This window comes from Paroedura picta, chromosome 9 (assembly GCF_049243985.1).
Source record: "Paroedura picta isolate Pp20150507F chromosome 9, Ppicta_v3.0, whole genome shotgun sequence".
Taxonomy (NCBI): domain Eukaryota; kingdom Metazoa; phylum Chordata; class Lepidosauria; order Squamata; family Gekkonidae; genus Paroedura; species Paroedura picta.
The window spans coordinates 10,437,300-10,451,824 of NC_135377.1; the positions used below are offsets into that span (position 1 = coordinate 10,437,300).

At 45.1% G+C, this 14,525-nt stretch overlaps 1 protein-coding gene across 13 annotated transcripts in view; it reads left to right on the forward strand.

Annotated features, from left to right (window-relative positions):
- The window catches only part of MTSS1 (MTSS I-BAR domain containing 1), a 142,848-nt gene that overhangs the window by 14,356 nt on the left and 113,967 nt on the right, over window positions 1-14,525 (forward strand). For 12 of the 13 annotated variants that reach the window (XM_077351531.1, XM_077351528.1, XM_077351529.1 and 9 more), the window contains exons 2-3: window positions 6,074-6,135; window positions 12,378-12,451. In XM_077351531.1, coding sequence (XP_077207646.1) covers window positions 6,074-6,135; window positions 12,378-12,451 — 136 coding nt within the window. Of the gene's footprint in view, window positions 1-2,823; window positions 2,844-6,073; window positions 6,136-12,377; window positions 12,452-14,525 lie in introns of those variants that run through there. The other variant, XM_077351532.1, reaches the window with a different exon arrangement.

Genomic DNA, 14,525 nt, shown 5'->3' on the forward strand with positions numbered 1-14,525 from the left:
ACGTGATCTTCCCATTGCGAAACCCGTTGGAAGAACTTTTGAGATGAGTTTTCGGCTTTAGTTATCCCTGAACTTTGGAAACATCAAACATGAACTTCTCCCTGAGCTGCCAATAATGACAAAAGATGTTTCACAAGATCTTTTTTTAATAGTTGACTTAGAGTTGGACAGCTTCTAAAGACCGAACTGTAAATGCAGTTGTTTGCTTTTTCATAGCCATGCATGATTGGCGTGCCAGGTGTCCTTGCCCCTTCCTGACTGATGAAGCCTTTGTATAATAGCTGTCACTCCAGTTCAGCAAACTGGTTGGTTCTCCCTTGTTGGGATCTCTGCACTGCTGCTAAGTCACAGTGGTCAAGGTTCTCTATCAGGGTCTCGCTGAATTACTTTCTCCTTGCTCTACTGGCCACAGGAGTGCTGCTCAGTCCGATTTTAGGCAGTAAAACTTGGTTTGTTCAAAATGGAAACCAGAGGTTCAGATGAAGGGCTTGGGAATGCTATAAGGCTAGGTGTGGAAGGTGTAGGATTACAAACCAGCCAGATCTTGCACACACCTGTACAGAAAGTTAACTGCTTGAAGGAGTTGCCATACCTGGCAGAAAAGAAACCAGAAAACCATTCCGTTCAAGACGGGGAATCAAACCCAGCTTGCCAGATTAGAAGTTGGCGCTCCTAACCACTACACCAAGCTGAGCTTGGAGTGCTTCTGAAAATCTACAGCAAAGGGATGTCTCTCACTTTTTCAGGAAGATCTGTCTACAGAGATACGCAAAAGACCTGAGCTCTGCTTGTCACCCAGGCAGGCAGCAGAGAGGGAAGGGAGCAACTGGCTGGTGGTAGCCAAGGTTTTAAATAAGTGTAGCTCTTACAAAGTTGGCAAAGGCAATCTCATCAGCTAAGTCCCTGACAGTAAGCAGGCAGCAACATTCTGGACCATCTGCACTTTCCAGATGGTCTCCACGGGCAGCCCGGCATGGAGTGTAGAAGAGAGCACGCATCCAGTAGCACCTTAAGGGCTAGCAAAATTTGTGGGAAAATATGAAGCTTTTCACTACAACATGGAATGTGTTACTGTAATCCAGCTGCAGGGTTACGAAAGCACTTATCAGCGTGGACAGGTTGGTGAAATATAAGAAAGGGGAGAGGCGAGTAACCAAATGCAGCTGCTCTTGGATGCTTATTTTCAAACAGTGAGTTTGAACACTTCATGGAAGTACTGCCCAAGAGCTGAAGACCTGGGCATCATGCAGTAAGCCAGAAGTGGGTTAACCAATGGCTTTCCAGATACCCATGGATTACCATTCCCATGAGCCCCTGCATTATGCTGGCAGGGGCTCATGGGAGTTGTAGTTCATAGAGATCTGGAGAGCCACTGTTTGACCACCCCTGCAGTAATCCTTCTTAGGTGTATGCATCCCATACTGGAGTCCATGCTGCTTAATGTTTTTATTTCCCATTCTGACAGTTTCTTTTTTGTCATTGCCTTACTTTTTACTTCCAGCAGAAGTTCCAAAGCAACTTACAAACACCTTTCCCTTCCTCTCCTCACAACAGACACTCTGTGAGGTCGGTGAGGTTAAGAAAGCTTTAAGAGAACTACTCTGCAAGAACAGCACTAAGAGAACTGTGACTAGCCCGAGGTCACCCAGGCATGTGGAGGAGTGAAGAATCAATTCCATTTCTCCAGATTGTTGTTGTTGTTGTTAGTTGCGAAGTCATGTCCGACCCATCGCAACCCCATGGACAATGATCCTCCAGGCCTTCCTGTCCTCCACCATTCCCCGGAGTCTGTTTAAGTTTGCACCTACTTCTTCAATGACTCCATCCAGCCACCTCATTCTCTGTCGTCCCCTTCTTCTTTTGCCCTCGATCGCTCCCAGCATTAGGCTCTTCTCCAGGGAGTCCTTCCTTCTCATGAGGTGGCCAAAGTATTTGAGTTTCATCTTCAGGATCTGGCCTTCTAAGGAGCAGTCAGGGCTGATCTCCTCTAGGACTGACCAGTTTGTTCGCCTTGCAGTCCAAGGGACTCGCAAGAGTCTTCTCCAGCACCAGAGTTCAAAATCCAGATTAGAGTCCGCCAGTCTCTACACCACGCTCAAAAGCCCTGAAGCTGGTGTGCAAGCATGGTTTCAGTGAATCGTGGCCATCGCCAATATTATAGATTTGCACGTACAACTTTAGGGTACATTTATGCCGCTGAGGTTGCTACAGTGTGACTTGTAATGTGGCCACGTGAAGTGGCAGAAGCGTGATGCGTCATTGCTGATGGACTCGGAAAAGTAAAGGCAGGGAAAGACAGAGGGCTGCTTTGTCTTCCTTTGCAAGGCACTCGTAAGCTGATCTCGGGAGAGAGATTGCCCATAAGCTAATTAAGAGGGTGTGTTTGTCTAAGGTCATCGCACGGCAGCTCGCTGTACGCCAGTACTGACGGAGCACCGCTAGTCAAGGATTATGCTGCAATAGATAACACCTTGGTTTTTCTTCCCATAACAACAAACTTTAATGCTCGTGTGGTTTAAGTTATGATTCCTTCTGCAATACTTGAGAATGCATTTTTGAAAATTCGGATTGCACTGGATGCTTTCCAGTATTGATTGTGTGTGTGTGTGCTGAAAATAGCAATCCTGAATGATGTTTGTTGGTGCGAATATTTCTCCTGTTTAGCTCAACTGCTGTTGTCTTGCCGTTGTCCTCCCTCTCCTGTTTACCGTTCATGTCTCCTTCCTGACTTAGCCACGTGGGTGAACCCGTCCGACCAAATGGACCGAGGTCACAGTACTTCACTGCCAATTGGATTTGGTTACGTGATGGTGTCCCTGAGGTCAAATGAAGTCGATTAAAAGGTAGCTTGGGAGAGCAACATCCACGAATGTTTACAACATTAGAAGAAAAGTTGGTTTTTATATGCCACTTTTCTCTACCATAAGTAGCTTGGCTTCCCTTTCCTCTCCCCACCACAGACCCCCTGTGAGGGAGGTGAGGCTGAGAGAGCCCTGATTTTCCTGAAGAAGAAGAAGAGTTGGTTCTTATATGCGAATTTTCTCTACCCGAAGGAATCTCAGTGTGGCTTACCTTACCTTTCCTCTCCCCACAACAGGCAGCCTGTGAGGGAGGTAAGGCTGAGAGATCACTGATGTTACTGCTCGGTCAGAACAGATTTATCAGTGCTGTAGTGAGCCCAAGGTTCAAGCCCAGCTCATCAGATTGGAAGTCGGCACTCCTAACTACTACACCAAGCTTTACTAAAAATAAATAAATAAATAGGGTTTTTTTAAAAACTTGTTTTTGACAAAACAGTGAGTCGTTTTCTCTGTGAATCTTACACAAACTATCTTGGGACTCTCACAGGGCTGTGAAATTTAGTAAACACACGTTGAATTGTGCTATAATCTTGGATACTTTCAGATATTTTTGTTTTCTTGAAAGGATCTTTGTTGCAGGAAGGATGTAGCAGTTGCTTCATATATAAAATCATGGCGTCTGTGAAGTGATAACAAGTTGGAACTTTGCACCTCCCCTTTTCCCTTCCCTCGTGTTTGTTCCCCCACCTGCCCCAACAGTTTAGAACTGTAGAAATCCTCTTACCTTCTTTTTCATCCCAGGCTCGGCCAGGAAAAAAGTGTGCATATTTGCATTATTAATAACAATATGAAGTAAATAAATAAACCTTAATTGTGGTAGGGAACAGCTACCTGAGTGTGTTCTGGCAACTCCAAATGCCACATCTGAAACCGCTGGGAGTGGTATTCATAATTGGCTAAGGCCTAAGTGGGCGGAGAAGTGGGTGGGGCCAGTCCGGGTGAGGGGCCAATCGGAAGGCGCAACGTGCCTTCCAATTGGCCCTTCACCCGGACTGACAAGAATTCCAGCCATTTGGGTGAGGGGCCAATCTTACGAGCGGGCTTTGAAGCCTAGTTCTTTCATAAATGGTATTTAAAACTGAAGAGCAAAGCTGTTGCATAGCTTGGTGGTGGGGTTGTGTGGACGGCGGGGAGAGGAACTTAACCAGCAGATTAAGGGCATAGTTGTCGTAATTCTGCATTTAATGGATCTTTTTGTGCTTTAGGGTCACTTCTTATGCTATAAGGGAATGGAAGTGTTTCCAGTGAGGTGTAATGGTTAGCGCTGCCTATCTCAACTTTTTGACTATTGAGGAACCGCTGAAACGTTCTTCAGGCTTCGAGAAACCCCAGAAATGGCACAATCATGCAGAATATGGTTGGGAAGCAGGGTCGTGTAGATGCCCACCTGTGGCCCCTCCCCTTCCTACCCCTCCAGGCCCATCATTGGTCATTCTGAGAGGGGTAGGTGGGTTGACTTCACTGAATATGGTCATATCACCCGATGAATGTTTAACAAATCTAAAAAATATATCAAAAATTAATTAATTCCCACGCATTTGGAAAAGCCTGCCGTGCTTCGCATGCCGGGCTCTAAGGAAGGCCTTGAGGAAAAATGAATTACCTTTGGGCAAAATACTGTTAACTTCCTCATGAGGGCTTGGTTAAGCTATAGACGTGGATGTTGGACAGTGTTTGTGGGAGACCTGTGTTCAGTTTGTGGCTTTTTAGAAGCCTCCTCCTTCCTACCCATCGACTGGGATGGCCCAAATTGGCCCAATCTCATGAGCTCTCAGAAGCTAAGCAGAGTAGGCCCTGATTGGTGGGTGGATAGGAGACCACAAGAAAAGTCCAAAGTTGGGACACAGAAGCAGGCTGTGGCAAACCATCTCTTGATTTTCTCTTGCCTGGAAAACCCATCATAAGTTAGCTGTAACTTGACAGCAGTTTCCCCTCATTCCCTCAAGGCCTACAATTGCTCTTAGCCAGCATTGTTGGGAGTCCCAAGAGATAAGCTTTGTTATATTCCTCTACTTTTATAGTGCAACGACATACGTACTGGGACGTCAAATGCAGCAGGTGCCTCTGTTCCTCGAGAGAGTCTTACATGCATCCTAAATTTTGAGATAAAGGTTAAGAGTCATTTGAAAATCTCTGCAGCACTTGACTGAGAAGAGCTGTACTGTAAGCACCATATATATATATTTCCCCCCAGGCCTGGAAGTGCTTTTTGACCAGTGATCTGTGAACTTGATTAATGTAAACCAGACGGTGGCATCGTTTCAGTGGAGCAAGCTTAAAGAAATATTGGGGGGGGGGGGGGGAATGTATACGCGCAAAAAGAAACACAGCAGGAGCATGGCACGAGAACCGAACCTCCACTCTCTGAGCTTTAGAGATGTCTGCCTTGCAAACCAAACAGAATGAACTGACTGTGAAATGCCTGTCTCAGGGGACCCTGCCTTGACCTTTGGCAGATTAAATCTTCCCCATGATACGTTATATTACATATGATAGCTGTTGTGTATTTGTTGAGTGTGACACTGGACTACTGATGGTGTAGGAATACTGTAGCCAAGCAAGACTCTTCCTAATTGAGGCGGTATTCTTAGGATCATAGAGCTGGAAGCAACCTCCAGGGTCATCTAGTCCAATCCCCCCCCCCTTCACAATGCAGGAAAGTCACAGCTTAATTCTTGAACTTGCAAAGGTTCTATGACTCAACAGGTTTGTGTAATTAGTAATCATGCTTTTTCACTAGCTGAGAATTGGCAGGCTTTCCATGCTGTCTCATGGAGAGCTCTTATATATTAAGGCAGTGGGTTTTTTTCCATCCTGTTGTTTTACTTATGCGGAATGAATTCCCCAAAACTGTTCAAGCAAGAACAGGGCTTCCTCTCCTCTAACCCAGCCTTTCTCAACTTTGTTACTGTTGAGAAACCCCTGAAATATTCTTCGGGTTTTGAGAAACCTCTGAAATGACACGATTGTGCAGAATATGGTTGGGAAGCAGAGCTGTGTACATGCCAATCTGGGGCCCCGCCCCTTCCCAATTATAGCACAGTATCTGATGAGGTGTTGATGCAATTCTAGCTTCAAAGTGGAACCATAGTTCAAAATGGGGGTTAGAACAGGGATTCATTTGTAGCTGTGGCTTATGCCCCCTCTAAGAAAGAGTTTTCATTGGCGGGTCAAATTAACTTTATTAAGTTCTTTCTTTTTTTCTCTTTCAGGGAAGTTACCCGATTTGGGAAGACTTCATCAACAAAGCGGGCAAGCTGCAGTCTCAGCTTAGGTAAGCTATTTCCCCCTCCTCATAGTTCTGTTTCTTTTATGCCTGTCAGGTTTCCTGTATGTACGGTTGGCATTCTCCCTTTAATCTACTGCTTCTGTGCCTGCAGCAGTTGGATAATTATGAGCCTTTCTTCAGACTGATCTGTCCTCCCCCCCTGCAGAAGCACAAATCCCCCACTCTTGCCTTCCATTTTCCATGTTAACCATGATTTTGCATTCCGTGTTTATTCCTATTATTATTGATTGTCGTTGTTACCTGCCCCTTCTCTTCGTGCATGTGGCTCTTAGAAAATGAAGCTTGAAAGAATTAGCCTGAGATGGGTTTGCAAACCATGATTACGAGGAACCTGCGTTTGGGTTCATTTAGTTCGTTTATCCACTACCGTTCCCCCCACTTGGAATGCAAAGCAGCTTACATCTTTGGCCTTTCCTCTCTTTTATCCTCACAACAACCCCATGTGGTAGGTTAACCTGAGAGAGTGTGGCTCAAGGTCACCCAGCAATCTTCCATGGCAGAGTCGGGATTCGAACCTGGGTCTCCTAGATTCTAGTCTGACGAGATAATCCCTCCCATACTACATCGTACACAAATGAAGCTGCCTTATAGAATCATAGAACCATAGAATTGGAAGGGGCCATACAGGCCATCTAGTCCAACCCTCTGCTCAACGCAGGATTAGCTCTAAGCATCCTAAAGCAATACTGAGTGGGACCACTAGGCCAGTAATGTCGGTATTTTCTACTCAGACTGGCAGGGGCTCTCCGAAGTCTCCAGCCTTTCACAATACCTAATCTCTGGTCTTCTCAACTGGAGATGCCAGGGATTGAACCTGGGACCTTCCACAAGCAAAGCAGAGGCTCTTCCATGGAGCCATTGCCCCGCCCTAAACACAGGAAACATATTCCCTTATGGTACAAAGAGATCCATTCAATGCATAATTAAGGTAACTGTGCAAATAAACAAGGGGGGAACACTGACCTGGAGCTCCTACGTCACAAGTGGAGATATTAAATGGTCTTCCTGATACTGGCCCAACACTTTTAACTTCTACACCACCCTGGCTCACATTGACCATAGATATTTTCACGCACATGGAGCTGTAATCTCAGCTTTAATGGTGAGGTTAGAAGGCAAATCCAGCACTTTGCGGGTGAGAATCTACTGGTCGTTCCCGGCCTTAGGGAAGCGTGCCTAGCATCAACCAGGGCCAGGGCCTTTTGGGTCCTGGCCCCTACCTGGTGGAATGAGCTCCCGGGTGAGCTGCGGGCCCTGCGGGATCTTCCAGTGTTCCGCAGGGCCTGCAAAATGGAGCTCTTCCGCCAGGTCCATGGTTGAGGCTGGGGTCAGCGAGGTACATCTACTGCCCCCCCGGGCTTTTGAACATCGTTGGACCTTCTTCTCCACCCCCTTTAGTAGTGAGGGTAGGAAGGGGACTTTTTTCCCCGCCATGTTGTGATGGATTTTAAGTTTTTTAATGGGGAGTTTTAATAATGGGGTTTTAAAACATTGTGACCCGCCACGAGCTGCTTAGGGAGTGGCAGGAAATAAATTGAAAAATAAATAAATAAATAAAAAATAAGGGAAAGGGGCTGTCTTCTGAAGGGGAGAGTATGGTGTGGGGGGGAATACACCTGAATTCCTTGAACTGACTCGTAATTTTCTAATATGGCTTGCTGGTGACCAAGGTTAAGCATCTGTGGGGCTGCTAGAGCTGACTCATCTATATTCTGATGATCCGGTTAATTGTGACCAAGCTTTCTCTTGTCAGAGTCAATCTCCTCTGAAATGTTGAAGGCTCCTGGCTTTGATTCTTAAGGAATCTAATCCTGCTTTTTCAGACAGAATAAAGTAAGGGGAATTGCAGATAGCTCAGGCTTTTTCAGACCATTTCCCCCCCAAAATCCCTCCCTTTTGCTTCCCATCTTTACAGTACGCGTTGGAAGCAGTTCAATTAAGATTGGCTGTACCGTAGAATCTTCCTGAGTGTTGTCATGGTAGTGAAAAGTGGGACAAGGGGACTTCCTGATGAGAGAGAGAGAGTATTGCATCACGTATGGGTGACTGTTAAATATACAGGAAACGAGCATAGATATTGTCATGCTTCATTCAGATAATATCTCCAAGTATGCTAAAAGCAAAACATTTCAGACTTTATATTTCCAGGTATTTAGGATGGATCGCATAAACCCCTCTGGTACTGCCTCGTGGGTTTTTCTTCATACAGTGTCTCTCGATCCCTAAAGTCGTGTCCTAGATTCTCTAAAATTTTGGATCTTGGTGTGGAATACTCAGGAAATCTTAGCCCAGTGGTTCTCAACCTTCCTAATGCCGCAAACCTTTAATACAGTTCCTCGTGTTGTGGTGACCCCCAACCATAAAATTATGTAAGGGTTCTTTCATAAAAATTAAACCGAAACTGACCAATGACACAAAAATCCATTGTTCATGATTGTATATAAATTGTTTTTTTATGGGGTTTCTCAGTTCAGTTCTGCCTCTTGTCCCACCATGCCCATCTTGCTCTTTTCCGCTGCTCCAGACAGAAACCCGTGAAACATTCTTCAGGCTTCAGGAAAACCTTTAGAAGTGGTGCAGTAATGCCGAATATGGTTGGGAAGCATAGCTGGCGAAGTATGCTGGCAAGGGCTCATGGGAATTGTAGTCCATTGACAGCCGGAGAGCCACAGTTTGGCTACCCCTGATCTAGGGTGTTTTGCTGACTTGCCCGGCCTTCCTTCCTTAAGCCTTTGTGGAAGTCCTAGAAACCCTTGACGTTCATCCTCTCATCGTGAGCTTCTGTATCTCTCTTCTGGAGACAGAGGAAGCCTGGCTGGGGTTGGGGGGGGTGTTAAATTGCCCACTGCTATTTCATGCCCTCTTATTGTGTTAAGTGTTTGTGTGTGTTTGTGTGAGTGTTGGACGAAAGCTGCGACTTCGTTTCCCTGCAGCAGATCCCAGCTAACATTCTTTTTGATTCTCAAAGGGCTGCAAAGAACGGGCATTTGATGTGTAACAAGACCTTCATCTGACCTATAAAATGCTCTGCCTCTTAACCTTTATCTGCAGCCTGAGAATTTGGATAGTCTGTGGAAAACGTGGGATTTATTGTCTTTGATGTTGTGCAAAGTGGTCTGTCGGGTATTATTATTATTATTATTATTATTATTATTATTATTATTATTATTATTATTATTATTATTATTATTATTATTCAATTTATTACCCACCACTCCCTTGCGGCTCGTGGCGGGTTACAACATCTTAAAAACCCCATAAAAACCATAAAACCATTAAAACAACACTATAGCTTCAACAATATTGGTTCGCTAACTGTCATGGCAAGATCGGCTACTTCCCCTTCCTATGGGAGGGGACAGCATTTGCAGGATAGAAACGCCAGGTGGACACCCAAGGCAGTTTCCTCTGCAAACCCCCTTTTGCCGCAGCCCCAGTTTGCCCATCCGGTGGAGCAAAGCAACTGGGCCAGAAGCAATCGTGTCAGAAAGCCGGCCAGTTGATCAAGCTGGAATGCTTCTTACCGGAACGTGCCACTCTCTGCCCCAGCTGTTCCCGTGGATTCCTGCGATGTCCTTGTTTTTACTTTATCCCCCAAAGTCACGTCCCAGATTCTATTAAAATTCAAGCCTTGGATATGCAGTCAATTAAGTGAGAGGAGGAAAGACTTCAGTGTAAGTTTTGAGGTGAAATGGGGCTTCGTGGCCCACTTATTCGTGAAGTGGTGTTATATTTAGGGAAGGCCAGACCTGTGTTTGTGTTTTAAACTTCTTATGGTGGGTAGGGAGGGATCTAGGGATGTTGTGGTGCCAGATTTGTGTTGGGAAGTTAAGAAACCCGTTTGAGAAATATCCCTAAGGATTGTTTGCTGAAAATAAATTGTTCTTTCAGAAGTTTGAACGGAGCTCCCTGATCCACAGCCTGGGTGTGATTAATCTGTCTTTGTACCGTACCGCTGAATACCTGTGTGGTCCTCTGCATAAGAAATGTTGTAGACCTGTTCATTTTCATAGATAAATAAATCTTTATAATTTTAGCCTGCCCTTCCTAAAAAGCCAAGGGTAGGTAACAGCATAAAATATCCATCAGAATAAAACCATGTAAGATTGCAAAACATGCCTATAAAATTGTGTAAGAGCTGCCAGTAACTAAACTGATTTAAACCGGGGAAGGGAAGTCAAATCTTTGCAGATCTTCCCTCTGTTCAACAGTGAGGTTAGCATTTCTTGATGGTCCATCAGGGCCTCGACTGTCAGCCTGGTGGAACAGCTCTGTCTTGCAGACCTTGCAGAACAGATAAAGGTCCTGCAGTGCCCTAATCTCTTTCATCAGAGCGTTCCACCAGGGCCTGGGGCCAAGGCTGAAAAGGCCCTGCCCTGCTCAAGGCCAGTCTCACTTCCTCCCTTTGGATCAGGGATCCTCATCAGGTTTTGGAGAGATGATGATGATGATGATCTGTAGTAAAGTTCTATCCCATCCCTTCCTCTGGGATAGTTCAGTCTGAATATGAGAAGAGTTTAATTTTTTTAACTTGATTTCTGATGTGGCACAGTTCAGGGATAGATACGTCATTGGATGCTGCTGATCAACTTGGTTGTTAATGAGACTTTCTAAATAGAGGAGCGTGGGACAAACAAGCTGAACTTTCTCTGCCATGCTTGTTGAGAACATTCACAATTGAGCCTGCATACCTTTTCAGTAGAGCCTCTTGTGGCGCAGTGGTAAGTCGGCAGAAATGCTGTCTGAAGCTGTCTGTCCATGAGGTTGGGAGTTTGATCCCAGCAGCCAGCTCAAGGTTGACTCAGCCTTCCATCCTTCGAGGTCGGTAAAATGAGTACCCAACTTGCTGGGGTGTAAACAGTAATGACAGGGGAAGTGAATGGCAAACCATCCCGTATTGAGTCTGCCATGAAAACACTAGAGGGTGTCACCCCAAGGGTCAGACATGACCCGGTGCTTGCACAGGGGATACCTTTACCTTTTCAGTATGTGGGCTGGATCCTGTGGACCCATTCGTCTAACAGTGAAGCCCTCCTCTGGTGCAGGGAATGCTCTTCCAGTGGAACACACCTTTTCTGCCAGATTTAAGGTCCCTGTGCCAGCGGAAGACGTCTAGTGGAACACGTTCAGAGGATCCTACCCAGATGTGGGTTCCAAATGCAAATATAACACAGAAATGAGCAAGAGTCCAGTAGCATCTTAAAGACTTAAAAAATTCATGACAGGCTAGGAGCTTTCATGAGTCAATGCTCACTTCAGGAAAAAAGTCATAGAAGCTTACATTATCCTTATGGAGATAGATCAAGTTGGCTAACCTTGTCAGTCTGTGGCAAGAGAGAAGAGCAAGAGTTCACTAGCCCCTAGAAGTCCCGCAGGCCTCATGGCGGAATATTGGTGAGAAGCGACTCACGGAAGTTCATCCCTTGTCACACATTTTGTTAGCCTTTAAGGCAGCCTTTCTCAACTTTTTTATCATTGAGAACCTCTGAAACATTCTTCAGTCTTCAGGAAACCCCCGAAGTGGTGCGATCTTGCAGAATCTGGTTGGGAAGCATAGCTGTGGACACGCCCACCCCTTCCCATCCCCTCCAGGCCCATCATTGGCCATCTTGGGGTGGGGTGGGCGGGTCGACATGACCATATATGGCCCTATAACCCAATCAATGTTTAACAAATTGAAAAATTTTTTAACTCCCATCCATTTGAGAAAGCTTTCACAAAACCTCGGTTGAAAAATCCTGTTCTACATGAAATAAACTCTTGGGTGAGGCGGACGTTCGGGTGTGCGCATGTCTTGGTATCATGCAGATCGTGCAGAATATGGTTGGGAAGCATAGCTGTGTACAATGCTCTCTTGGGGCGCCTCCCCTCCAGTCCCACCATTGGCCATTGTGGTCATACTACCCAATAATATATTTTTAAAAATATATTAAAAATTAATTAACTCTTCCTTCCACCCATTTGGGTAAACCTTCCAGGGCTGCCAAGAAACCCCAGGGTTTCAGGGAACCCTGGTTGAGAAAGTCTGCTTTTAGGTGCTTCTGGACTGCAGCTTGTAGGACCGCTATAGACAGACAAACACAGTTACCCTTCTTAAGTAAATAATTAAAAAAAGTAAAAAATTAAAAAAATTTTAAAGATAGTTTCTTTTAACAAGGTTTTCCTCTTTTTCATGGTCCGGATATATTGGCTGCTTCTAACACCACGTTATGCTATCTGTATTTCAGGACAACCGTTGTAGCAGCCGCTGCCTTCTTGGACGCGTTCCAGAAAGTGGCCGACATGGCGACCAACACACGTGGTGAGTCAATGTGGCAGTTTTTAGTTTGGCAGGACTCCGCGCTTGCTGTGGAAGCCATCTTGCGACCGCTCTCTTTGCCTCACCTTCAAAATAAAATAAAATTTAAACTTTCTACGGCTACCACCAGCACTTGGCTCTATGAGACATCTGTGTGATAGACCCCTCTGCACTCCAACTGTGAATTTATGCTATGAAAAAAAATAGATGACTTCGAAGCATTGAAAAAAAGCCAGAAACCTGTCACGGGGAGTTTGAATTACTAGCGTGAGGCGTTATTTGCCATCTGAGCCGTGCCTCTTTACTGAAATTTTTTAGATACAAGAGCAGAGCTTAAATATGGGTTTGCCCATCTTCCAATTCACAGAAGTGACTAGTCCATATTTTAAAATTTAATTTAATTTGACTAACCTATGCTCATCGTTTTGTAGTGCCTCAGCAACTGAAGTGGTGTGGGAGAGGGAAATGCTGATTTCAAGTTCATTAATTTCTCCTTTGGGGGAGTGGGGTCAAATAATCTGCTGAGCCCTGGTGAAATAGCTCGAGTTTACTTGGGCTTATGAAGACCCTGAATAAAAATCTCCTGGTCTTTGATGGTGATGGAGGACGCAGCATTTTAGGTCTTGGTCCAGTCTGTTATTATAATCAGTCCCTCTTGTGTGTTGCAACATGGATGCCTGTTTCTAGTGTATTTCAAGTATGTGTTGAGCTTCCTTTTCTGCAGAAAAGTTCCCTGTTCTCCAGGGCTTGATGACTGAGCAAATCTCAACTTGCAGATGTATCTATGACAGTGAAGAACTGGTAGAGCTCGTCCTGTAGAGAAATACGCCCCCTCCCACTTTACCAGCCTGCAGCCCTTCCCTCTCAAAAAAAGCCACCTCTGCTTGCCTAGGCTTGCTTCTGTTTCATAGGTGGCTCGTGCAAGGGGTTTATCTGGCTTCTACCCCGAAGGAATTCTTGAACAACTGGCTAATTGCTGAGCAACTGGAAACTCTGGATCGAGAAATCATGTGTTGAGTGTTTTGGGAGGTTAGCCTTACTGGTTTGCAGTAGAAGATTTTGAGTCCAGTAGCACCTTAGAGATGCAGGGGTGGCCAAACTGTGGCTCTCCAGAAGCCCATGGACTACAATTCCCATGAGCCCAGTACAATTCCCATGAGTTCAGTGCTACTTGTACCATGCTGGGGTCTTAATAAAGAGCTCGAATCCCTGCCAGTGTCGGTGTGAACCCACGGAATTAGTGGGAATTCATGAATTCATAATTATTTTGAAGTATTACGCAAGTCCTCTATGAAATCTGTGAAATGTGTTTTTTTGTGGTCCTGGAAAACAGCCTGTTTGGCTCAGCGACTTGCTTTCTTAGCTGCTTGTGAACGCGGAGTCAAAAATAGAGCAATTAATTAGAGTTGAGTTAATGCGATAATGGTTGAGCCAGCTGTTCCATTGTCGTGTCGCTGAGGAAGATATACCTCTTTTCAAAAAGCTTGTTAGTATAAGGTTGGGCATTTAACCAGTCGGGGAGGAAAAAAAGGTCAAGTCTTAGTGAAACATTTTTTAAAAGCATTGGCTTTGTTTGGAGCAACAAAAATAGGCTAATTCATCAGCGTGTTTTGATGATCGTACAAATTATGAAAAATAACAGCAAATGAATTCACTGTTCCAGTGAAATTTTCGTTGCATCCTAGTGGCAGCAGAAGGGGCTGGTGGAAGCAAGCTGTGTTGGGCATCTCGTATCTCTCAGCAATCCCTTGTGAACACCACCAGGTGAAACCAGGTTTGGGACACCTGTGTGGGCAAATGGCTTCATTGCATGGGTGCCTACATTGATGGGGAGAAGGGGCTAGAATTACCCCTCGGACTTCTTATGCCAGTGAGCCTTGTCCCCAGACCATAACAACACATGTTGCATAACTTTTTCTCACATGCTTCACCCCCAAGTGTCATATTTTTGGCATGCACAAGAGAAGGAAGGAAAAAATCTGTTTCAACTATTTGTCTTATAGTAGTGGAATGTGAGATCCTGCCTAAAAAAACTAATATTTAAAAAGATTTTTATTCCCATCCTTTGTCTGAGAGC